The sequence below is a fragment of the Phasianus colchicus genome, chromosome 29 (genome assembly GCF_987193195.1).
Source record: "Phasianus colchicus chromosome 29, bPhaCol1.hap1.1, whole genome shotgun sequence".
Classification (NCBI taxonomy): domain Eukaryota; kingdom Metazoa; phylum Chordata; class Aves; order Galliformes; family Phasianidae; genus Phasianus; species Phasianus colchicus.
The window spans coordinates 1,269,380-1,293,044 of record NC_143464.1 but is presented as its reverse complement, the minus strand read 5'-3'; the positions used below and the strand labels follow the sequence as shown (position 1 = coordinate 1,293,044).

At 52.6% G+C, this 23,665-nt stretch overlaps 3 protein-coding genes and 1 long non-coding RNA gene across 8 annotated transcripts; 1 reads left to right on the top strand and 3 right to left on the bottom strand.

Moving 5' to 3' along the window:
• Positions 1 to 905: 905 nt before the first annotated feature.
• Positions 906 to 1,832, bottom strand: LOC149914475 (olfactory receptor 14J1-like). Its single transcript, XM_090126368.1, has one exon. The coding sequence runs from the start codon at positions 1,830 to 1,832 to the stop codon at positions 906 to 908; it is 927 nt and encodes a 308-aa protein (XP_089982494.1).
• Positions 1,833 to 8,694: 6,862 nt separating this feature from the next.
• Positions 8,695 to 9,651, top strand: LOC149914474 (olfactory receptor 14C36-like). Its single transcript, XM_090126645.1, has one exon. It carries the CDS (start codon positions 8,695 to 8,697, stop codon positions 9,649 to 9,651), a length of 957 nt encoding a protein of 318 aa, XP_089982771.1.
• A 1,004-nt stretch (positions 9,652 to 10,655) lies between these two features.
• LOC116237109 (uncharacterized) lies at positions 10,656 to 17,586 on the bottom strand. 4 transcript variants are annotated; one of them, XR_016460383.1, is made up of 5 exons: positions 17,337 to 17,586; positions 16,177 to 16,313; positions 15,868 to 16,045; positions 12,914 to 15,628; positions 10,656 to 11,639 (listed from the first exon to the last, which is right to left on the bottom strand). It is a non-coding gene; the product is annotated as an uncharacterized LOC116237109 (long non-coding RNA). The 4 variants fall into 4 exon arrangements; XR_016460382.1 differs by having other exon boundaries at positions 10,656 to 15,019; positions 15,303 to 15,628; XR_016460384.1 differs by having other exon boundaries at positions 10,656 to 15,396; positions 15,491 to 15,628.
• Positions 17,587 to 17,838: 252 nt separating this feature from the next.
• Positions 17,839 to 21,691, bottom strand: LOC149914473 (uncharacterized). 2 transcript variants are annotated; one of them, XM_090126659.1, is made up of 7 exons: positions 21,308 to 21,691; positions 20,635 to 20,822; positions 20,247 to 20,370; positions 19,925 to 19,987; positions 19,587 to 19,673; positions 19,288 to 19,344; positions 17,839 to 19,149 (listed from the first exon to the last, which is right to left on the bottom strand). In XM_090126659.1, exons 2-7 carry the CDS (start codon positions 20,686 to 20,688, stop codon positions 19,088 to 19,090), a joined length of 447 nt encoding a protein of 148 aa, XP_089982785.1. In that variant the 5' UTR covers positions 20,689 to 20,822; positions 21,308 to 21,691; the 3' UTR covers positions 17,839 to 19,087. The 2 variants fall into 2 exon arrangements, with proteins under 2 accessions (XP_089982785.1, XP_089982784.1); XM_090126658.1 differs by having other exon boundaries at positions 17,839 to 19,344.
• Positions 21,692 to 23,665: the final 1,974 nt, after the last annotated feature.

Sequence of the window (23,665 nt, the reverse complement as noted above, 5' to 3'; positions counted from 1 at the left end):
AAACCAAAAGACAAGACATTTGGATTATACAATAGCAGGAACGTAGTTACTCAGGGAGTGGGAAGGCACTGGTACAGAGAAAGAGGGCAATCTGGAGGTCCTCAAGGCCAGGCTGGATTCAGCCCTGGGCAACCTGATTTGGTGGGAGGCAACCCTTCTCTTGACGGGTACTTAGGAAGGAATTGTTAAGGCCCCTTTCCACCCAAGACATTCTATGGTTTTATAATACCAGAATAAATGCCACCAAGAAAGGAGCTCTTGGTTCAGCACTCAATCACTTCCAGATCACCTAGGACTCTCAGCCTGTGTCCTTCAGTCTGTGGAGAGCTCCAGCAAATAATAATAAAAAAAGAGCAACTCTGCAACCACAGGACTGCCACTGTGAGATGCAACAGGGCTGCTGTGAAATGACATGAGACCCGAGGGCTACCAGGAGTGTAGAGGTACAGCATGGGTACAGGAGTGTAGGAAAGCGTGGGAGTGGAAAGAGCAGCACTCAAAAGACCACCTCCTGCCCTGCCCATCGCCATGGCCCCAGCAAAGAAGCAGCCCCGGCTCAATGGGCACAGATAGCGGGAGACAACCAGGCAGTGAGGAGCATCGCCCAGGGACACCAGGGCTGCTGCTCCATTTGGCAGCTGGGCTTCTGGTCCCTGAAATCCTCCTGCATAACAACTTTGTTCCACCAGGTCCAGAGCAGAAGGAGAGAAATGGCTGCTGGAAGAAATGAACTTCTTCTGGCTCAGTTATAGTGTTTATCTACAGAGGAACCCTACTTCTGTAGGTACATGAGATGACTGGGTCAAAATAAACAGCTAACAAGTAGGAGGCTTAAATTCAAAATGCAAGTTTTAAGAAATAGCAACAAAGAAAAATAACAAAATATTGTTCTAATAGTTTCTGAGCTACTGTGGGATTCTTCTAAGAGTCCGCAAAGCGTCCTTGAGCTCCTGGTTCCTCATGCTGTAGATGAAGGGATTCACAGTGGGAGGTATCACTGCGTACAGAAATGAAACCATCAGGTCAAGGGATTGGGAGGAAATAGAAGAGGGCTTTAGGTAGGCAAAAATCACAGTGCTTAGAAACAAGGTGACAACAGCCAGGTGAGGGAGGCACGTGGAGAAGGCTTTGTGCCGTCCCTGCTCAGAGGGCATCCTCAGCACAGCCCTGAAGATCTGTGCATATGACACAACAATAAAAACAAAACATCCAAGGACTACAGAAAAACTAAGAGCAATAATCCCAGTTTCCCTGAGGATGTCTGATTCTGAGCAGGAGAGCTTGAGAATCTGGGCAATTTCACAGAAGAACTGATCCACAGCATTGCCTTGGCAGAGAGGCAGGGAAAATGTATTGGCAGTGTGCAGCAGGGAATAGAGAACCCCAGTGCCCCAGGCAGCTGCTGCCATGGTGGCACAAGCTCTGCTGTCCATCAAGGTCCCGTAGTGCAGGGGCTTGCAGATGGCAACGTAGCGGTCATAGGACATGATGGTGAGAATGCAATACTCTGCTGAGATGAAGAAGAGAAAGAAAAAGACCTGTGCAGCACATCCAGCATAGGAGATGTGCCTGGTGTCCCAGAGGGCATTGGCCATGGCTTTGGGGAGAGTGGTGGAGATGCAGCCCAGGTCGAGGAGGGCGAGGTTGAGGAGGAAGAAGTACATGGGGGTGTGCAGGCGGTGGTGGCAGGCTACGGCTGTGCTGATGAGGCCGTTGCCCAGGAGGGCAGCCAGGTAGATGCCCAGCAAGAGCCAGAAGTGCAGGAGCTGCAGCTGCCGCGTGTCTGCCAACGCCAGCAGGAGGAACTCGCTGATGGAGCTGCTGTTGGGCATCTGCAGTTCCTGGGCATGGAGTCCTGTGCAGAGTGCAGAAGATAATGTCAAGATCATTCTCAGAGGCACTCCTTCTGCTATAATTTTTTTTTTTTTCTTTCTCTCTGCACAATGTTCATTTAACTCCATAACTTCAATTTAATTTCATGAAGTTTAGCATTCCATAAGCAGAAGACGAGTATGCAGCTTATATATTTTTCTCATTTTTTAATCTTATCCCATCTCCCTGGATATTTTCATCTCTTTCCCTGTCTTTAACCCAACTGCTTTTAAAGCACCCAGTCCCATCCTATGTGCCATTACATTTCTGTTAGAGAAAGCTGCCCGACTGCAGCTTAATTTCATTATTCATGTCTGGAGAATACGACAGTATTGTAATTTTGTTCTATCCTTCAAGAGAGGAGAGGCTGAATGCACATTGCGTGACTGTTCACTGAATGAGTGAGAATAGTGTGAATCAGGAGTCTCAGAGATGTGTTCTAAGTGAACAGCCCCATCTAGATTTCTGCCTCCAGTCCTTTCCCTTCCCCTGCCTTGTCTCTCCTCTTGCACAGCGTCCTTAGAAACATTCTGGCATGCAGTGAATCTGTGAGTCCCCTGCCCCAGGCAGTAGCTGTGGCAGCTGAAGGCCCCTGCCCTGAGGGGGGAAGCCCTCATATGGAACAAGTCATTTTCATAATAAAGAAACACAGACTCTCTGCATCCTGATCTGCATTGGGAAGTCCCTGATTTAGTGATCCCTCCAGTAAAAGCAGCAGCACTGCCTGCAGCCAGAGACTTACCGTGTCTATGGCTGTGAGCAGTGTTCCTTCCGTGAGCTCACAGCCTGCTCACACTCCACATAGACTGTAACTCTCCTTCCTCTCTCTTCTATCCTCATGTCACCTGCGGATCATGCCCCCAGCCCTGCTGTGCTGTGCAGAAGAGCTGCTCCTGGGCACAGCTGTCTCTCTGCAGCACTGCCCCCTTGTAGGAGCTTCCTGTGTCCCAGGAGCCTGGCCCAACTCAGCAACAGAGGATGTGATTTTTTTTTCCCCAGGTAATCTCCCTTGAGATGTCCCTGCATCTCCATGGCCAACAGCTCCTGAAAAACAACCGTGTCATGACTTTACTTTGAAATCTGCTTAGTTAACCACCAAACGTCCAGTGGACAGTGACTGATTCCAGACATGTGATTAGAGAGTGTTTGCTGAAACAAAAAGGACACACTGAGAAGGTCAGGAAGGGTGGACTTCCCCTGGGCAGGGCACTGATCCAGCTGAGGTAGTGCAGGCATTTCATCGCTAGTTGGAAACTCTGGGGCTGAAATCAGATTCTGCTCCCCACGGACCAACAGGAGTTTCAGGGATTCCTCTGGTTCAGTTCAGATGTGCACAAGGAGTTGCCTGCATGTGAGCTCCTGCTCCGAGTCCTTGGTCCTTCAGCGGGGAGTCAGTTGCCCACACACAGGCCCTGGGTGATGACCAAGGTGCCTGGGGTGCTCCTGGATGTGTGCTAGTGCTTGGGAAGTGCGTGGGAAATCCCTGACTCAGACACCTCCTTTCCTTCCTGAGCATCAGCTGAGGGCCAGAGAGGGGATGGAGATATTCTTGGCCATCCTAAATGATATCAGACCCTTGCATTGATGGCAATTTATGGCACTTGTGTGTCTTTTTTCACTTTTCTCCATGGAGCACGCAGAGGTATGCAGCTGACTAAATGGATGAGCTCTCAAAAGAAGAGGCAGATCTTTCTCTGTTCTACATCTGCTGAATATTCTGGAGCTCAAGGCACGACAGAGCTAACACATCTGTATTGTTTAACAGAAAACACTTCAGTTTTCTATGGGCTCTCAAGCAAACGGTGTCAGAAGCAGCCACGTCATGTCATGTCATGCCAGTTCTCCAGGCTGTCCAGCACACTCACATGCAGCTGCAAATGCAGCACAGGGCCTTCAGGAAAGACAGATCCAGGAGTGTCTGTGCTGCTTAGTCAACTTGACGCCCCACAGTGGATCCAATGCCTTCGTGCCATCTTCATAAAGACCATGGATGCACTGAATCCAATGACCCATCCTGAATAGGTTGTTTTCTTCTGTGCTTTTTCACTAATGAGAACACCAGCACATGCTGGGCTAGAAAGCTTTGAAGAGTTGCAGACCTGAGGTCTTGTTTGGATCTCAGGGATGTGGTGAAATGGCTTCCAAAAGAGACAAGGAAGGGCAACTGCCCTTTCAGAGAGTGCACTGAGCTCATCTTGGGGGAGGCAGAGCAGCCAGGTCAGAGTGAATGGCAATGGCAATGGCAAACAGAGGAGACCAACGGTGTCTGTTCCTGGCTTCCTGATCAGGAAGAGCAAGTGGAAGGTGCCCTTTACGTGCAGATGGGAGCCTCGTTTTGTCAGGCCCTTGTCCCATTTGGGGGCTTTTTCCACTGCAGTGTCTGCTGCAGGGACAGCAGAGCAGGGCATGCACCATCCAGAAGAACCCTGGAGAGCACAGCTGGCAGCTTCTTGACCAAGCCATAGAGGAACCAAAGAGCAGAGGTGCTCTGCTGCATCTCATACTGCCAAGGAAGGGTTGATGGGGAATGTGAATGTGAAAGAGAACCTGGTCTGCAGTGGCCATGGGATGGTGGAGCTGAGGAATCTGAAGGGAGAGCTCACACCTTTGGGCTTCAGGAGAGCACACCTTGGCTTCTTCAAGTGTCTGTGGTGTACAGAACAGCAGGGAAAGGCAGCGAGGGAATAGGGTCAAAAAATGTGGCAACTATCTAAGCAACTTGGCTTCCAAGCAGAATATTTCCATTCCGAGGAAGAGGAAGGCAAGTTAAGATGTCAGAAATCCTGCATTATTGTGAATTGATTGTGTTGCTCTAACCCAAACACAGAAAGGAAGCGTACAGGAAATGGGAACAAGAAGTGAGCACCTGGCAGCAATGCAGAGACTTTGTCCAGTGTTCCTGAGATGAGTATAGGAAAGTCAGAGTTCAACTGCAATTGAATGTGCCCAGGCATATCACAGACAAGAAGGGCTTGTAGAAATATGTAGTCTACAAAAGAAAGGCTAGCGAGAATGTGGGCCCACAGTAGAATGGTGTAGGGAACCTGGTGAGACAGGACATGGAAAAGTCTCTGATACTCATTTCCTTCCTGACCTCATGGTTTATTAGTTTGTCTGGTCTTCTTGGAATCCTAGGAGGCAGGGACAGGTGGGAATTGTTGGTGCATGGCAGATGTGTCCTTGGTGAAAGAAGAGGTGATCAGGGAATACCTAAGCAAACAGGATTCTGAGTTGGACGAGACTGACAGGAACCACAGAATCCTTGAGTGGCTTGGATCGGAAGGACCTAAAAGACCATCCAGTTTCAGCTCCCTTGCTGTGGGCAGCGCTGTCATCCAGTACATGAGGATGCTTGGGGCCCTTGACATCTTGAACTTTGCCAGGGATGGGGCATCCACCACTTCTCTGGGCTACCTGTTCCACAGCTGTTCCATGCCTCACAATCATGATCTTAGAAATGTTAAGAATTCCTTCCAAATGTTTAATGTTAGTATCTCCTGTAATCAATAACTATTCTTCCTTGTTTCAGAATTTGGAAATCTGGTAAGAAATCAAGTTTCCAGTTTTTTAATATGAAGAAGATAATGGGTGGAAGATGGAGGGAAGGCATTCTCCAGAGCATTGCCTCTACAGTTCAGATCCCCAACACAAGGCTGATGAGAGCAAGACAAAGTGAGATTGGGAAGGTTCACTCAAGGTGACTGGGGATGGAGCACTTCACATGTGAGGAGAGACTGATGGAGCTGGGCTTGTCCAGCAAGGAAAACGGAAGCCTGATGGGGATCTGTCCACACAGTGACAGAGCAGAGCTCATTGGGGGCCTCCTGGGTCAATATCAGTTGCAAAGTGTTGCTTTAAATTCTTGTTTAAACTGAACAATAACTAAATAAATAAATAGAATTCATTAATGCCTGTAGTTCTCTTCCTCTTTTAGATGTCTCCAGATACCTGTCCAGTTTGCTGTACAAGTTCTGAACACCTGAAGAAGATGACAGGAAGGCACAAGGCACAGGAGGGCTCTTCAGGTTGTAATGGGCCCCAGGGGGCATTTGCTGCTGAGTCCATCACCTCCAGTGCAGAAAGAAGATTGCACGAAGTGCTCAAGAGTACAAAGTCAGAAGGAACAGTGAAGTTTCTTGGAGTATTAATGGGCCCCACTGAGGGCCATTGAAAGCAAGCTTCCCCAGGGACTTGTTAGAGCAGATAATTGGAAGCCATGATTGCAGGCAGACCAAGGCACTGGGATGGTGGCTGTGATGCTGAGCAAAGCCTCCTTTGTCTTCTGAAGCAGAAAGGCCAAGGCCTGATCCCCAGAGCCTTGGCAGGGAGATCGTGTCCCTCCCTCCTGCTGGCTCAGGGCCCTTCCTGGGGCAGTGGGATGGAGGTTTGTCTGATGTCAAATGAAAGACCAGGGCACAGCAGCTGCCAGACTCTGCATGGGGTGCAAGGATGCCGTGAGGCCCAAGTCCCATGTGGGCAGTGTGTCTCATGCCAGGATGTGGGATGTGAGAGGGGCCCAGTCTGAACAAGCAGTCAATCACAACAGAACTTTGAACTCCCAGGCCCAAGGTGGAGGCACCATTTCCTCACTGGTAGCATTTGGTTCTGGGGATGCCGTGTTTGATGCTCACCCACATGCAGAGCTCCTGTCTGACTGCAACACCACTGTGCTCATATCAGCTGTGACGACACAGTGGAGCTGAAATCACTGAGCTTGTCTCCCCTTTCCAGCACAGTGACTCTGACATCACTGTAATAATGATCACTGCCATAACTCAGTAATTCTGACAGCACTGCTCTCCACACTTTTGAGCGAACATCGTGACTGTGTTACTGAACTCCTACCCACAGTGACACCACAGTCATTCCAACCCACCGTGCTTGTATCCAGCTTGTCATGGAATCCTAGGACAACCCACAATGGGAAGGACCCATAGTGATCATCAGGTCCAACGTTTGGCTCCACACACCCGTCCTAAAAGCAGAGCATATGACTGAGTGTGTTGTCTTGTTACGGAGTTATCTGGATCAATGTGTGTCCGTGACAGAGGGCTGAAGGCTTGGCAGTCCCACTGGCCAAAAAATAAAATAAAATAAAATAAAATAAAATAAAATAAAATAAAATAAAATATAAAAAAATTATAATAATAAATAAAGAAATAAAATAATAATAAAAATAATAAAGAACAGCATCAATGATTGAAGAAGGAAACTTATTTTTACTAAACATGATACTGGAATGTAAGATAACACAATGTTATAAAATAAAATTGGAATTTAGGGTAATAACTCAAATATAATGAGAGAGCAAGTGTCTGAAACCAAAAGCCTTACTTTGAACTGAAGGCGCACGGCTGGGGCGCGCAGCCACACACTGCCAGGCAGCGAGCAAGTGAGAGATCCCAGGTCTTCCTCCCACGGCTTATCTTCCCCTCTGAACTCAGAGTCCCCTGGGATATGCGGTTCTTCTTCTCTTCTGAGAACCAGGTATCCAGAAAGTTGTCCGTCCACAGAACTGGAGTATTAACTCTTTCATTCCCGGTGCTTTACATGATGTTATGATGTGGAATACTGATAACAAGAATCATAAAACCATGACACCAGATGGGGCATTGGCAGCTTTGCTCGGCACACACAATCTGTTAGGACAAACAACGCTTCCGAAATCAGCTTGGCTACTGGTGATTAATTCATCTGACTTCAAAGTACGTTTTGCAGAGATGACCCTGTTGTCTATTGGGAGCTGCCAGCCCTGCAGCCCCCAAGTCATCTCCAGGGAGAGCAGTGAGGAAGAGAAAATGACATCCTCTGCTGGGCTGGGCTGGGCTGGGCTCCTGGGACTCAGGGAGCTCCTACAAGTGGGCAGCGCTGCAGAGAGACAGCTGTGCCCAGGAGCAGCTCTTCTGCACAGCACAGCCTGCAGGTGACAGGAGGAGAGGAGAGAAAGGGCAGAGAGCTTATAGGATGTGTATGGTTTGAGCAGGTGTTGAGTTCACTGCAGGAGCACTGCTCACAGCCTTTGACAAGGTAAGTCTCACTGCAGGCTTTGACTCTGCCGCCTGCCAGGCTCAGCACTCAGCACTCAGCACTCAGCACTCAGCACTCAGCACTCAGCACTCAGCACTCAGCACTCAGCCTGCCCGGGGAGCTGCCCAGGGCGCTGCGGGGAGATGTGTGGGGGGAAGGAGTCCCACGGCAGGGCAGGGCAGAGGTCTTCTGGTTCTACAGCTGCTGCCTGGGGCAGGGGGATAACAGCTACACTCACCACTGGGTGTTTTTTTTTCCAAGGGTGCTTTGCAGGAGGAGAGACAAGGCAGGGATTTTCCAACACCTGTTCTTAGGGAAGGAGAATGAGTTGGAGGCAGAATTCTGAAAGGAGATGTGAAATATGAACACATCTCTGAGAATCCTGAATTGTACCATTCACAATTTGCCCTTATATGAACATTCTCCTAAAGTGCTTTCAGCTGAAATTGCTATCGTTTTCTGCTGACATGAATAATGCTCTTATCCTGAAAACAGACAGCTTTCTCTAACAGAAATTTAAGGACAGAAAAGAGGTAGGGATGGGCACTGTGAGTGCAGACAGCATAAAGATATGAGGGATGGAAATTGATTGTAAGAGGAAATTATCTAGGAAGCTGAGATATGATTAGGAAATGAGAGGAAAGTAAGAGCTATGAGTTATGGAGTTAAATGAACATTTTTCAAAGAGAAAGAAACATTTCTATAGTATAGCAGGAGGAGAGTGTCTGCAAGTTATCTTGACTTCTGTCATTATCTTCTGCATTCCGAACAGGACTCCATGCCCAGGAACTGCAGATGCCCAACAGCAGCTCCATCAGCGAGTTCCTCCTGCTGGCGTTGGCAGACACGCGGCAGCTGCAGCTCCTGCACTTCTGGCTCTTGCTGGGCATCTACCTGGCTGCCCTCCTGGGCAACGGCCTCATCAGCACAGCCGTAGCCTGCCACCACCGCCTGCACACCCCCATGTACTTCTTCCTCCTCAACCTCGCCCTCCTCGACCTGGGCTGCATCTCCACCACTCTCCCCAAAGCCATGGCCAATGCCCTCTGGGACACCAGGCACATCTCTTTCACAGGATGTGCTGCACAAGTCTTTTTCTTTTTCTTTTTCTTTTCAGCAGAGTATTGCATTCTCACCATCATGTCCTATGACCGCTACGTTGCCATCTGCAAGCCCCTGCACTATGGGAGCCTGATGGACAGCAGAGCTTGTGCCACCATGGCAGCAGCTGCCTGGGGCACTGGGGTTCTCAATGCTTTGCTGCACACTGCCAGCACATTTTCTCTGCCTTTTTGCCAAGGCAATGCTGTGGATCAGTTCTTCTGTGAAATCCCCCACATCCTCAAGCTCTCCTGCTCAGATGCCTACCTCAGGGAAGTTGTGCTTATTGTGGTTGGTATCCTTGTGGTTTTTGGGTGCTTTGTATTCATTCTTGTGTCCTATGTGCAGATCTTCAGGGCCGTGCTGAGGATGCCCTCTGAGCAGGGACGGCACAAAGCCTTCTCCACGTGCCTCCCTCACCTGGCCGTGGTCTCCCTGTTTCTCAGCACTGCCATGGTTGCCTTTTTGAAGCCACCCTCCATTTCCTTCCCATCCCTGGACCTGGTGGTGTCATTTCTGTACTCGGTGGTGCCTCCAGCAGTGAACCCCCTCATCTACAGCATGAGGAACCAGGAGCTCAAAGATGCTCTTCGGAAACTGATGACCAAATGTGTTTCGAAAGCAGTGAACTGCCCACCTTTTTCTATCTAAGTGTTGTAATACAGATTTTAACAGAATCAAACTGTCTTACTTGGTTTATGTATTAGTTTCCTAAATGTAATTTATTGAATGTTTTATTCTGTATTTTGTATATTCTAATGTTTTTCACTTAAATGTCATTATGCACATCAAGTAGTACTCTGTTTGTACCTGTGCAGTGTTGCCCAGTCACAGGGTACATAAGGAACCAGGATCTCTGTGAAACTTATCAAAACAAAAGGCATGCAATGACTTTTTCTGTCTTACTTCCTGTGGGACATTTATGGAGCTGCCAGGGTCAGCTGTTCTCAGCACCCCATAATCCAGCACGAAGCATACAGCTGTTAATCAAACTGTGCGGTGACTGCAGCCTGCAATAGCTGACGGGCCATCCCTTGGCGCCTGGCTGGGGTCTGTGCTTTCAGGCTCACATCTGTCAGTGCCTCTGACAGGCCAGCAGCAGCACCTGGTTTGCACGTTGGTTGTCAGATCCCCTCTTCCTCAGTCCCTGTGAGACCTTGTGTAAGAAAATGTCTTGGATATGGGTTTTCATCTCAGAAGCTTAAACTTTTCCCTAAAGTCTCCCTTCAGACTTCTTTCCATTTGCCACACAGAGGTGGGCACTGCCTCCACGATGACCAAGGGTAGCTGAAGCACACATGAGAGCCCAGGAAAGGTTGCCCAGGACTCTCAGGAGACATTCTGGAGCATGAATTTGTAGGTAGGAAGTGCAACTGTGGGGTAGCACAGAGCTGCTGGGCAGGTGGTGCAGGTCCTCCTGCAGAGCTCTGTGTCCTTCTCCTTCCTGAGTCAGGTGCCACTTCCATCTCAGGAATGGAACAGCCAACACAGGTGAGACAGAAACTTTTCAAGAAAAGGCTCAGGGTTGCATGAGAGACAGAATTCAGTGGTGTGGTGGTGGTGTGTTGAGCTGAAACTCAGCCCCATAGCCCCTTAGCCGTGCAGCTCCTGTGGCTTGGTGACAGTGCTGCTGTGTGGCTGCAAACACAAGCAAGGACACGCAGTGGGCACTTCTGTCACACAGACTGATTCCACCACAGCAAGTCCATTGTTAATGGAGATCTCCTCATGGCAGTGCCTGAAGGATCCGGGCTTCTTTAAAAGTTGCTGACAACAACATTCCCAAGGAATGGACTGCACAGATTCCCACTCTCCCACTCACGCTAAAACCAAGCTTTAATTGGTAGCATTAAAATATTGTATTTAACTCTAGCCTTCCCTGCAGCCCAAAACAAAACACCTATCCGTAATGCTTACCTGTACCCAGTGTTCTGAAAAATTCAGCAGAACACCATGCCCTCTCACTAAACTTGTGCTTAATCTCTGCCCCAAAATGGTGAGTTCTAACCCCTAATCCCTATCCTGAACACCCAACACCCACAGACCCTGTTCTTGTGCTCTGCCCTCCTCACCTTCAACTCCTCCCCTAACCCTAAACTTTGGGTACTTGGCTCTTCAGGGAAGAGCAGGAATGGTGGAGTCTTAGAGTCACCATCCCTGGATGTGTTTAAAAACAGTTTGGATGTGGTGCTCAGGGACGTGATTTAGCTGAGGGATGTTAGAGTTAGGGTAGGACGGTTAGGTTGGACTCGATGATCTTGAAGGTCTTTTCCAGCCTGAGTGATTCTGTGATGCTATGGAAGGGGCCCCCTTCCCCGCTCACCCTTCAAACTGTCACCGCCCAGCAGCTCTGCAGCCAGCAGTGCGCTCCCAGCCACCTCCACAGCCACGTGCCTCCTGCGGGCCCACGAGGCTCTGAGGCAGAGCTGCTGCACCCCTGTGCATGCACACACACGTGTATCCACACACCCGCACACACCCCGTGTGCAAACACACGCGCGTGTGCAAGGACACCTGTAATGAAGGCACTGGGGCACAGCTGCAGCCCCATCCCGAGATGCGGGTTGCTGCGGGATTCCTCGTTTGGACGCTGCGGGGTTAACCCGGAGCCGCAGTCTGAGGGACACTCCTCATGTGCTCTGCAGATGGAAGATGTGCCAGGAGCCAAGACAAGACTTTCACAGACAGCGCAGGGGTGGCGTTCCTGGGCCGGGCGGGGACATGCAGAGCAGCGCCCACTGCCCTGGGATCTGCAGCACTGCACAAGGGCTCAGGGCGCAGCACTGCGGCACAGCTCCCTGAGGACGCCGGGTTCAGCACCAGAGCCCCGGGTGGGCTATGGGGGGCCTGGGACGGTGATGGGGGTCCTGTCAGGGACTGTGGGGGGCTGTGAGATCCCTGGGGGGCCCTGGAATGGGTCAGGGGGGTCCGAGGGAGGAAATACGGGGTTGAAAGGGAGCCCAGTGGGGGACATGGGGTGCTGCTGGGGACTGTGGGGCTCTGTGAGGTACCAGGCAGACTTTGGGGGAGGTGTACTGGGTCTGAGAAAGTCCTTGAGGAGATCTGGGGCTCTGTGGGGTGCTATGGGGGATATAGGGACATGGGCTGGATATGAAAACACAGCCTGCGGGGGCAGAATGCTGCTCTCAAGTAGGCAGGATGTTGGCTGCAGGTAGGACGTGGGGGTATGGAGTTGTATGGGGACACGGGGGGAACGGGGGGATGTGGGGAGCATTTTTGGGTAAAAAGGGGGAATGTGGGGCAGTGTTGGAGTGCATTTCTTTTTTTGTGAGACTGTACAGGGGGTCCCTGGACCCAAAGGTGGGGCCCTGAGCCATAACCCCATATGAGCCAGAACCCAAGAGGACCACGTAACCCTGTATGTGTGTGACCCCATGGCTGCACGTGACCCAGAGCCCTGTGTGAACCATACCCCCCACACCACACTGTGACTCCCTGACCCTGCCTGCCCCCATCACGCTGCAACCCCTGACATGTGGCCCCAGAACTCTGGGATCCTTGCCTCCACCTCACCTTGACTATATAACCCCATGTGGCCCATAACCCCATGTCACCCCAAATGCCCCTACCATCCCATATGACCCCATCACTGTGACCCACAATCTCATCTGACCCCATAACACTGAGCCACCCCATAACCCGACGTAACCCCATAACTCTGTGACCATCCAGGACCCTCATGTGACCCACGACCCCGTGTCCTCACCCCATGTGGCCATAGAACCAGATGTGTGTGGGGAAAAGGCATCTCCTCCTTCCTCAGAGTGGGGCTGCCCCAGAGCTGCCCCAAGGAAGACATGGGATGGGCTGCAGCCGTACGTCTCAGTTTGGAGAGCTGGGAACTGGACAAAGGGGCCACAAGAAGGACAGGAATGCTTCTGCAGGGAAATACCTGTCACAAGGGTTGGTGGGTTGGTAGCTTCTGTTCCTCTAAGTGGACGAGAACAGAACAAACTGATCCCACTGAGACTGGGGAAGGCACTGGACCTGCAGTGCTGCGTGGCAATGAGGGAGACTTGAACCAGGAATGGAGCTGGGATGGACTGAAGCAAATCAACTCCTTCACAAGACAGTGGGAGAAGAAATCCAAGTCAGCTGCAGAACAAACAGCAGAACTCCTTACAAAAAAAAGGTATCCCGGATTGGGGCTGTTGGAGCAGGAATGGACAAAGAATTCTGATGGCAGCGCAGCACGAGGAGGAAGGAATGCATGGTGGTGCAGAAGGAGAAGGATGGAGAACATCAGCGGTGGGATTCCCCTTTTGCACGGTCACCCAGCACTATGGGACTCTGCAACAAGAAGCTGCACCCTGCCGTGGTCAGCATGGCTGTGTGTGTCACCTGTGTGCTGCTGGAAATCATCTGAGCAATAAGAAATGAGCTTTGCTGCTGCACCGAGAACTGTGCCTAATGGAACATCAGATGAGAGCGTTTCTTGCACATCCCAAAGGCACTTGGGGGGATCTGCTGGGATGTGGGTAAGTCATACAGGGTTGTGGGGCAGTTAAAGGATGCCTATGGGAGGGCTATAGGGGCACTCTGGGGCAGCTATGGGGCAGAGCCACACCTAGGAGCTGCCTTTAACCAACACACCGCTGTGGTGGAACTGCTGCTGGCCACGGGCTGTGGGCAGTGATGGGGCTGTTCTGGGGCTGCTCTAGGTTGGCTCTGGGGCTGCTATGGGGCAGCTATGGGACACACCCACAGCTCAGTGGGGCTGATGTTCCCTCACACGCAGCTGGTGGGGAATCTGCTCTGATCATGGGACCCCCTCCATAGCCCCCCATTGCCCTTTTGACCCCCATCTTGCCCCCCAACATGTGGGCAAGATGAGGGTCGGGGCAGATAGAGACTGCTGTTCTACAGCAGCCCCACAGACACCCTACAGTACCGCCTGAACAACCCAAGAACTGACCCATCACTGTCCACAGCCTCATATGGGCTGATGGTGCTCATAGGGCTATGGGTCACGTGGAGCCTTGGGGTCACGCCGAGTTCTATGGGGTTATGGGGTCATGTGGGGTTATGGATCAGGGCTACACCTTTGGGCCACAGGGAACCCCAGTCCCCTCTCAGGAAGAAATCAATACATGCACTCCAACATGGCCCACATCCCCCATTCTGACCCCAAACCTCTCCCCACGTGCCCCCAGACCCACTACGTCCCCATGCCACCCCATGTCCCCATGCCCACAAGTCCCACCTTTACCTCACACGTTGCCTTCTGCTGTGCAGCACTCTGCTCCTGCAGCCTGTGGCCCAGATCCCCATATCCTCCCATGTTCCTGGGCCCCCATATCTCTAATGCCCCACACGTCACTGTTACCCACATCTGTACCCTACCCCTTCTCCAGCTCCAAATTCCTCTCCTGCAGCAGGCAGCCCTGACCCATTATTGTGCGATTGTATGGGATCTGGGAGGACACGGAGGTGAGGAGGGGCCCCAGGTGGGCTACGGGATTCCTGGAATGGTGACCTGGGTCCTGTGTCAGGGACTGTGGGGGAGATCCCAGGGAGGTCCTGGAGGTGGCAAGGGAGGACAGAGGGAGGAAATAAGGGGGCTCAGTGGGAGTCCAGTAAGGGACATGGGGTGCTGCTGGGGACTGTGGAGGTCTGGGATGTTTCCAGGCAGCTATGGGGGAGGAGTACCAGGTCTGAGGAGGTCCTGAAAGGGCTATGGGGCTCTGTGGGGGGCTGTGAGGTGCCTACAGGGATCTTGCTGGGGAAATGCTGAGGGGGTTATTGGCGCTCTGAGGGAATTATGGGTGGGCTGTCATGGGAAAGGAGAGGGAAAGCTTGGGGAAAACAAGGGGCAGCCAGTAGGATGGAAGGGAAACAGGAATGCAAAAGGGAATTCGGGCTGAGGCAAGGGAACAGCTAGGGGAAGAACAGGGGAACGTCACAGGAACTGAGTTGTTCTTTCAAATCCACATCTTCTGCTTCCCAACTCAGCTGCAAAGCTGCCAGAGGAGCTGCAGTACCGCTGCCCGCCTCCTGCCTGTGTCAGAAAGAGCTGCATGTTAGCAGGGTGTAGCTGCCATTAAAAAGCCGACTCCATAATTGCAGTCACAAAACCATCACCTTCAGTCTCTGCTACAGGCAGACGACCATGGCCTTGCACAGGAACCATTCCTACACAGCAAGGGAAGTCCTTCACTGCCTTAGGATGTGAGTAACACGGAGGAAGGGCCCCAAAGCCTTCAAAACATGCTATCAAGCCACCGACTGTGGAAGCTAAACACTCCTTCTACTTCAAGAATAAGCAAGACAAACCAATGCACCTTGCTGCTGGAGAGGGCTGCGCTGCATCTCCTGCTGCCATCCTTGGGCTGTCATCGCGCCGCCCATCCACAGCGCACTTTGAAGGGCCGCAGTCTTGCGAGAAAGAACAGAGAGCAGAGAGCTCTGCCTCACATTTCCTGGAAAACACAGAGATGAGCCGCACAGCCCTTGCTCTCAGAACACACACCTCTTCTCTTACCAGCTTCTTTCATGCCTGCACACCACTGTTCAAACCCCTCCTCCATCTCTCCCTTCCCAATGCTATGCGCAGCCTCTCCCCAGTGATGAGCTCCGGGCTGTTTAATGCCTGTGCCATCATCAGGACCTGCAGAACAAACCTTGCAGTTAAGAGGTTGGATTAGACAAGCACTCTGTCTAGCAAAATTCACCATCTTAAACACTTCCAAAAAGACACTTCTCCAAACCGGCTGGAGGGGGAGCAAAGACGCACGGAGGTCTGACACCTTTGAACAAAAGCAGGGCCACAAACACTGAGAAATACAAACACGGGGACATTCTGCATGCACACAGATCAAATGGCATTACACACCAACACCGCTTTACCTCCTCCGCACCAACAGGCTCTGCAGTGCCCCAACGTCTGTCAGTGGCAGTCTGTGAGGAACGGCCCTGCAGAACACGCAGAGTCACACAGGCTCTCCTCCTCCTGCTGCGTTCCTTCCTCTGGCACACAGAGCTCAGCTGCTGCTGCTGCAGGCAGTGCTTCCCGTGTCTGCCCAGCCTAAAGCCACCAGACAACGTCAGCGGATGCTCACATACAAGCAGAAGTGCTGGTGGAAAATCACCGCACAGCACAGACTGAATCGCTGGTACCTTGCAGCGAGGAAAGGCTGAGATGCACAACATCCTCACCTGCCTGCTGGTTGCAAGTGGAGGGTCAGCAGCAGCTCCACTCGTGATTAAGTCCTCCAAAACATTCCGCTTTCTTCCTGATCAGGAGACTTCATACTGAAACCTTCTCCAAAGTCCTTATTAAACAATACCTGCATCTAAGGAGAAAACACGTTTCAGATTTAAGACCACAAAATAATCATATTCTATTCCAATACAACTTCAATTCTGATTTAAGCTTCATGACCAGCATTTCACCCACCCTGCTATGGAAGGGGGAAAGGGAGGGGGCAAAGGTAGGGGGGCAAAGGTAGGGACAGCCTTTTAGCCCCACATCCCCTTATGGCCCACCCTATAGCCACATATCACCCTATGGCCCCACACAGCCCCGTTGAAATCCATATCCCCCATATAATCCCTATAGCCCCATTCTCCCTATACCTACCAATAGCCTCCCACTGCCACCCTATATCCTCCCCACAGCCTCCCTCACAACCCCTCATAGCGCAACATCCCTCTCTATAGCCCCCTGCCTCCTATCACCCCAAACCCTCTCACAGCCCACCACAAACCCTTATAACCCTATATCCCTCTATAACATCCCTTATAATTCTACATCCCCCTATAACACCCCCCCTATTGCCCCATATCTCCCTATATCCCTCCACAACCCCCTGTACCTCCCCAATAGAATTGTATAGCCCCTTACAGCCCCATTTCGCCCCGACAGCCCCCTGAGATCCCAACAGCCCCCTATAGAGCCCACATAGCCCTAAAACCCTCCCTACAGCCCCCCCACCCCTTATAGCCACCCACAGCCCCATATCGATCCCCCCCACACAGTTCCCCATATCACCCCCACAGCCCCTCTTGTTCCATATCCTCTTATACCCCTTCTATAGTCCCCCACAGCTTTCTATACCCCATATCCCCCAGAGCCCCCGACAGCCCCCATCACCCCTACATTCTGCTCAGAACTTCCTTTTTCCTCACAGCCCCCGATATCCCCCCATATCCACCCCTACAGACCCCCCACAGCCCCCAATATCCCCACATTACTCCATGCCCCCCTGTAGCCCCACAGTACCCCACATCCCCCAATACCCCCCAATATCCCCACAGCCCCTAAACTCCCACATCCCCCCGGATCTCCCCCACCGCCCCCCGCACCCACAGCCCACCTCAGCCCCGGGGGGCACCGCGAGCAGCGCTGCCGGCTCCTCTCCCCGGCCCCGGCCCGGAGCCGTTCTCCCGCGCACCTCCGGCGCCGCTGTCCTCAGCACCGCTCCCGTCGTGCCGCGGTTCCGTCTCGGTGCTGCCCGGACAGCTCCGGCGCGCAGCGGCTGTGGGACCGGCGCCGTCCGAGGGGAGAGCCGGCTGCCGACGGCCGTTCCCGCGCGCGGCGCCTCAGCCAATCGGAGCCGGCGGCGCTGCCGCTGACCAATGACAGGCACGAATGAGCCGGAACTGCCCCTGACCAATGAGAGCTCGGGGGCGGGACAGAGCTGACCTTGACCAATGAGATGCTGCGACAAGCCGGAACTGCCCCTGACCAATGAGAGCTCGGGGGCGGGACGGAGCTGCCACTGACCAATGAGAGCCCGGGGGCGGGAAAGAGCCATCGCATGTGATGCTGAGACAAGCCGGAACTGCCCCTGACCAATGAGAGCGCGGGGGCGGGACGGAGCTGCGATGGGGGCGGGGCTCGGAGTGTTCCCTATTGCTGTAGCGGATGGGATTGGGATTGGGATTGGGATCGGGATTTGGGATGAGGGATTGGGATTGACAGGTGTGAGATGGGGTTGGGATGAGGGATGGGGAATGAGATTTGGAATTGGGATTGGGATGTGGGATATAGGATGTGGGGTTGGGATGTGGGATACAGAATGTGGGCTATAGGATATGGGGTTGGGATGGGGGATATAGGACATGGGTTTGGGATATGGAGTTGAGATGTTGGATGTGAGGTTGGAATGTGCAGTTGGGATGTTGGATGTGGCATTGGGATGTGGGGTGCGGGAATATGGATATGGGATGGATACAGGATGGGATATCGGGAAATGGGATATATATGGGCTGGGCTCTGCATACGGGATGGACTTGGAATGGATATGGCAGCGAGCGTGGAAGCTCAGAAGCACAGAACGGCTCAGGTTGGCAGAGCAGCTCCCTCTGAACTCAGTGCCGTCTGTGAACGCACTGAGGGTGCGCTCAATGCCCTGCTCAAGGTCATTGATAAAGGTGTTCAGTAGGAGTGGCCCCAGTCCCCAGCCCTGGGGGACAGCACTCGTGAGCGGCCGCCAGCTGGAAAATCCTGCTCTGGGTGTACAGACTTGGCCGGGTCCCCGTCTGCAGACAAAAGTGCCAGGAGCCAAACGGTGTGGGGGCGGAAGAGCCGTGACGTGGGAGGCGTCTTGATGCCTGTCTGTCCGTCTGCACGGCAGGCCCAGCCGCCCCTGCTTCCCCCCTCCATGGGAACTGCCCCTGCTGCCGCTGCCGGAGTCTCTGCTGGCCACGGTGAGCCAATGCGATTCCCCTCCATCCGCCCGTGCCCTGCCTGCTGCCCATCCCCACGGCAATTCACAGCACTGGGCAGAGCAGGCGAGCTGTGTGAAACGCCCTCTGCATCCCGCTGCACAAAGGACTGCAGGGAGAGAGGAGGGCTGGGGCTGCTGGTGGCAGCTGAGGGACACCGTGGCCATCTGTGGTGCCCCATCCTGCCCCGGAGGTGGGCGTGGGGAGCTGGGGGGCTGTGACACAGCACAAATGACTGCAGGCAGAGGGACGTAGCAAAACACAAACACAAAGCTTTTAATAACCTATCCGAGAATACAACGAGAAACAGAAACGACAGTAATCCTAAATTTCCCATCCCACCACAGCAGACAACGCCCCATCCCACCGCACTGCTGACTGTGGAGGACGGCTGGGTTCAGGAGGGGAGGGATGGGGCCGCTGGTGGTGCCCCTGGAACGCTGCGGCTGCCGCCTGGTGCTGCGGGGCCAGCAAGGAGCGCAGGGTTATGGGTAGCCGTACCGGTTGGCTATGGCCATGTCTATCTCCCGCTGCAGCAGGAACTGCACCCACTCGGTGTAAACACGCACCTGCAGGCTCTGCAGCCCCCAAACTCACCATTGATCCAAGAGAGCAAACTCTGAATGTCCGTGATGTCTTCTGGCACATCCGTCACTGTTGTAAAACCAAGAAAATCCCAAAGGCTCAATGCCAGCTCTCCCGTACCATGTTCACGGTAAGGGATGTCGGGTGAACGTTGGGTTCCCATTACAAATCAGAACAGGAAAGGTAACTGCAAAGCCCAGGGATTAAGACCCAAAGCAACACGCAATAAGATCAGTCCCAGGAAAGAACAGGCAGAAAGTCTAACTGGAAATGCAGTGCACCAAACCCAGATGCCTGTTGTGCGTCTGTACCTCTCTTGGGTGCTGTGCCACACTCTGTGCTCCTCCCCTGGCTTTCCACATGGCTGTGCTTTGCTGGAAGGCAGCTTGCATCAGCTTCTGACAGAAAGGAGACAACAAAGACATGAAGAGCATCTCTGTAGAGGAAGGTTTGAGCACAGCCAACCACAAACTTCTGGTCTTCGAGAGCAGTTCTTCAAGCTGCCTTTCCGCTGCTCCAACGTTGTGCCTTTCTGCAGTCAGCACAGAACTGCCATGCCCTTTCCTCTCCCCTCCCTCACACACACTGCCCTTCACGCAGCCCTATTTAGAGGCAGGTACCCACACCACAGCTCACAAGAGCTTCTTACCAGCGGAGGCTTTCCGTTTCCCTCCTTGCCCTGCACCATTCCATGGGCGCGCAGGCTCCGTCCCTACAACAACAGACTGTGTGTTGATTTCACAGACACCAGCAAGCAGCAGAAGTATTGTCTAGTAAGCCCACGTCCCCCCAAAAAACAGAAAGATGCTACTTTGACAGCCAAAACACACACAGATAGTTCACTTCTCACTGCTCCTTCCTGCATCCAAATGGAAGGTGGCTCGACATCTCCTGCAGCACTGCACCCGCCCAGAAGCAATACTCAAAATTCATCCTTCCATCCTTCATGACAGAGGACTGAAGAAACTCACTCTTGCCTGGCAGGAAGGACGGTCTGTCCCCATCGCGTCCCTCTGTGCGCTGCAAGGCGCAGTTGGATCTCTGGCAGCCTGCTGGCTGCTGTTCCCAAACACAGGGAACCACACCGCGCTGCTTCTGAAGAGAGAAAGGAATAAACATTGGAGGAAACGGCAGCCAAGGTTTGCAGAGAGATTCCAGATCGTGCCAGAGAGTGCTGAGATGTTAATTATCACTAAGGGAAAATACAGCCTGAGCCATGTCCACATCATTAGCCCAGTGAGCGCAGAATCCAACCGCTTATTGAGGTCACAAAAGAGCAAAAGGGCTCCTCCTGCTCCATCCCGTCCCTTAAAATGAGAAAAAAAGAAGAAATATCAAGCAAAAGATACCCAGCCATACCTTTCCACTCACAAGGCAGAAATAGGAATAGCAGTCCTCTCCTCGCTGAGACATGACCGGTGAAGTGTCAGAGGAAACTGAAGTTCCGAGGGCTCTCTCCGCAGGAACTTCCCCCGCTCTTGGAAAGAGCTGGCTTCACTCTTCCTCAGACTGCCTCGATCCCCAGACTCTCCTTTTGGACAGGAATCCTGCAGAAAGCACCAACAAGTGACAAATCATGAGGAAGAAGCATTTTCCCACCTTTCTTCTGCCACGCAATTCAGTCTCTTGAGGAGGGCAATGTCTGCAAATCAGCTGGCTGCAAGAGCTGCCCAACCCTAGCTCCAGCTTGTGTCTGACTGCATGGCTTGTGTCAGCAAGTGCTCTTCTCCATCTCCTCAGCAGCTCTGCACCCAGCCATCCGTGGGGCAGCAAGGCACGACTTGAACTCTACGATGTCTGTGCTCTCCTTTTTCCGGAACTGACATGAAGGCGGGGTCCCGGCAGCAACTGACAAGGGGAGGAATGACATTTCATCGTCCTCACCGAATCGTGGGATGGAATCACAACAAGAACCCATTTCCCCTGGAAACAGCCGTGCTGAGGGGCACTGCTGGAGCTGGGAACTCCTCCCCAGCCCAGCCTTCCTGCTGAGACAGCTCCCGGCAAGCAGCCGGCACCAAACCCAGCTCACCTGGTCCCTGCTCAGCCGGAGCTGTGCCCAGCTCACACACACGCCGCAGCGGTGCTTCTGACGGGCTCTCACAGGTGATCTGCTCCAAGGAAGGCTCACAGCTCAGTCTGCGTGCAGCACGCTCACCAGAGCACCAGCTCTGCTCACCAGCTGTGGCACAAACGCTCCCAGCCCAGCAACCACTGTGACCTCAGCGAGTGCCCGCATGGCTTCTGTGCCTTCATCACAAGGGAAGGAAACGGACGCCTCCCAGATCCAGCTTTTGGGAAATAAACACTGGGGTCACCCAATGGGGTTATGTGCAGTAAAGTAACGGAGAAGCGAGGATGACTTTGTGCAGCCCAATAGAAACCAGGAAAGACCAATACGGCCTCGTGGTGGTCAGTGGAGTCCTAGGGAACCAGCAGCAGCACTAGGAATGCACATCTGTATGCCCCAGGGCCGGTGCTGGCCTCTGGCTGTGCCTTCAGGCCCCGGTGCCAGTGCCGGTCTCTCTGCTGAGTTCTCAGGCCCCAGAGCTGGTGTCGGCCTCTCAAGTGGTGGTTTTAGGCACTAAAGCTTGTGCCAGCCTGGAACAACACACATTTTAAAACAGTTCACGTAAGCAAATGAAAGCAGGACAACACTGAGCTCTTCTGGGTATTTCTAGCACTGGGACAGAGACAGGAGAGCGTGCTCAGCCGTGTGTGCTTGGCTGTATGCAGCAATCTCTGCCACATTTGTAACACCTTCTGTTGAGATTCCCACCAGTGAAGAAGTATTAGTGCCACTCCTCGCTCCTTGCTGCTAGGAGGGGCTGTTTGAAGACTGACGCACGTGCCGTGATCAAATCTCTCTTGTAGGAATAATGTGCTGAGAAAAAAGAACGTTTGGGCCAGGTGACCTCAGAAACCTGGCTGTTCTGGATGATGGCTGCTGATGGAAACAGGTATTCTTGTGGCTGTTCAGCTTTTAACGTGAGCCAGGTGTGCTGTAGCAGGAACCATTGGGCTCTAAAATGCCTTTAAACACGCACACTACCTATTTCTGTCCTGCATGCCATCTTTGCTGCTTTTTGGTGCAGGAGTTTTTACTAGCATGTATTGGGCTTGTTTGCTTGCGGAAGGAACATTATGTGTAGTTTTCACAGAGAACTTCTGTTATGATTTCTTTATGACTTTAATCCTAAATATCAGGAGTGGTGCTGCAAGAAAGGGCCCTGCCAGTGCCAGTAAGTTCCTACCCAGCTCTGTGTGACAGACCCCACTGTGGAGGGAAGCGTAAAGGATGGCAGTTCAGAATCCTCTCTTGCCAGCCTGACATGCTGGATTTTGAGCATATGAAGTGTGCTCTGTCTACCCAAGGTGTTCCCTTCTGCTTTAAAGGAGAAGGCTGCAGGGTGATATTTCCCTTTTGTCTTGCAGATGCGCTCCTTGGCACAGACCTCTCTCGGCCTTCAGCATTGTTTCCTCGTGCCAGACTATTTTGCAGACTGTGGGTGTCCCAGATTCAGCTTTCTATTTCTCTAGTCTGACAAATATTTTATTTGGAGGAGGAAAGAAAGAATGTAGTTTAATGAGAATAACATCTGAGTGCTAGCACAGTGAGGTGAATGAGGGCCACAGAGGCAACTTGGTGCTGCTGAAGCACTGCCCAGTGACGAGGTCGGGGGTAACACCTGCTGGCAGATGAGGATAATGCTTTTGGACTGAGTCAGGAGAGAATAAAACACAATGACTGAGCTGCCTGCAGAGAGCTGCTGGGGGAAGCTTGGTGCCAACTTTGTGTTTGATCTGATAACCTCCTGTGCATGTTCTACGTTTATCCCACCCTCCATCTTTCCCACAGCCACACACGGGGCTCTGGGCAGCGGACGTTTCCGTTGCTGGGGGTCCTGCTGCCACCTCGAGGTGCTGAGCCAAACTGCCACCTTCTGTGTGAAACATGAGGAAAAAACACAATTCTGAACCCATGGCACCTCAAAGTCCCTTCAAGAGCCCCCACCTACTGTCCTCAGCCCTCCGGTTTTCCCTGCTGTCCCTTAGAAGCCTCAGGAGTGCCAGCAGCACCTTGTGCCTCAGGAGGCCTTGTGGATTTCATGAGGATGCACTCATCTCCTGCATCCTCTATCAAAAGAGGGGTGGCCAGCAGGGACAGGGAGGTGATTGTTCCCCTCTACTCTGCTCTTGTGAGGCCCCATCTGGAGTACTGCGTCCAAGTGTGGAGCCCCCAGTACAAGAAAGACAGGGAACTGTTGGAGAGGGTCCAGAGGAGCCACAAAGATGATCAGGGGACTGGAGCACCTCCCCTATGAGGACAAGCTGAAGGAGCTGGGCTTGTTCAGCCTGGAGAAAAGAAGGCTGCAGGGTGACCTCATTG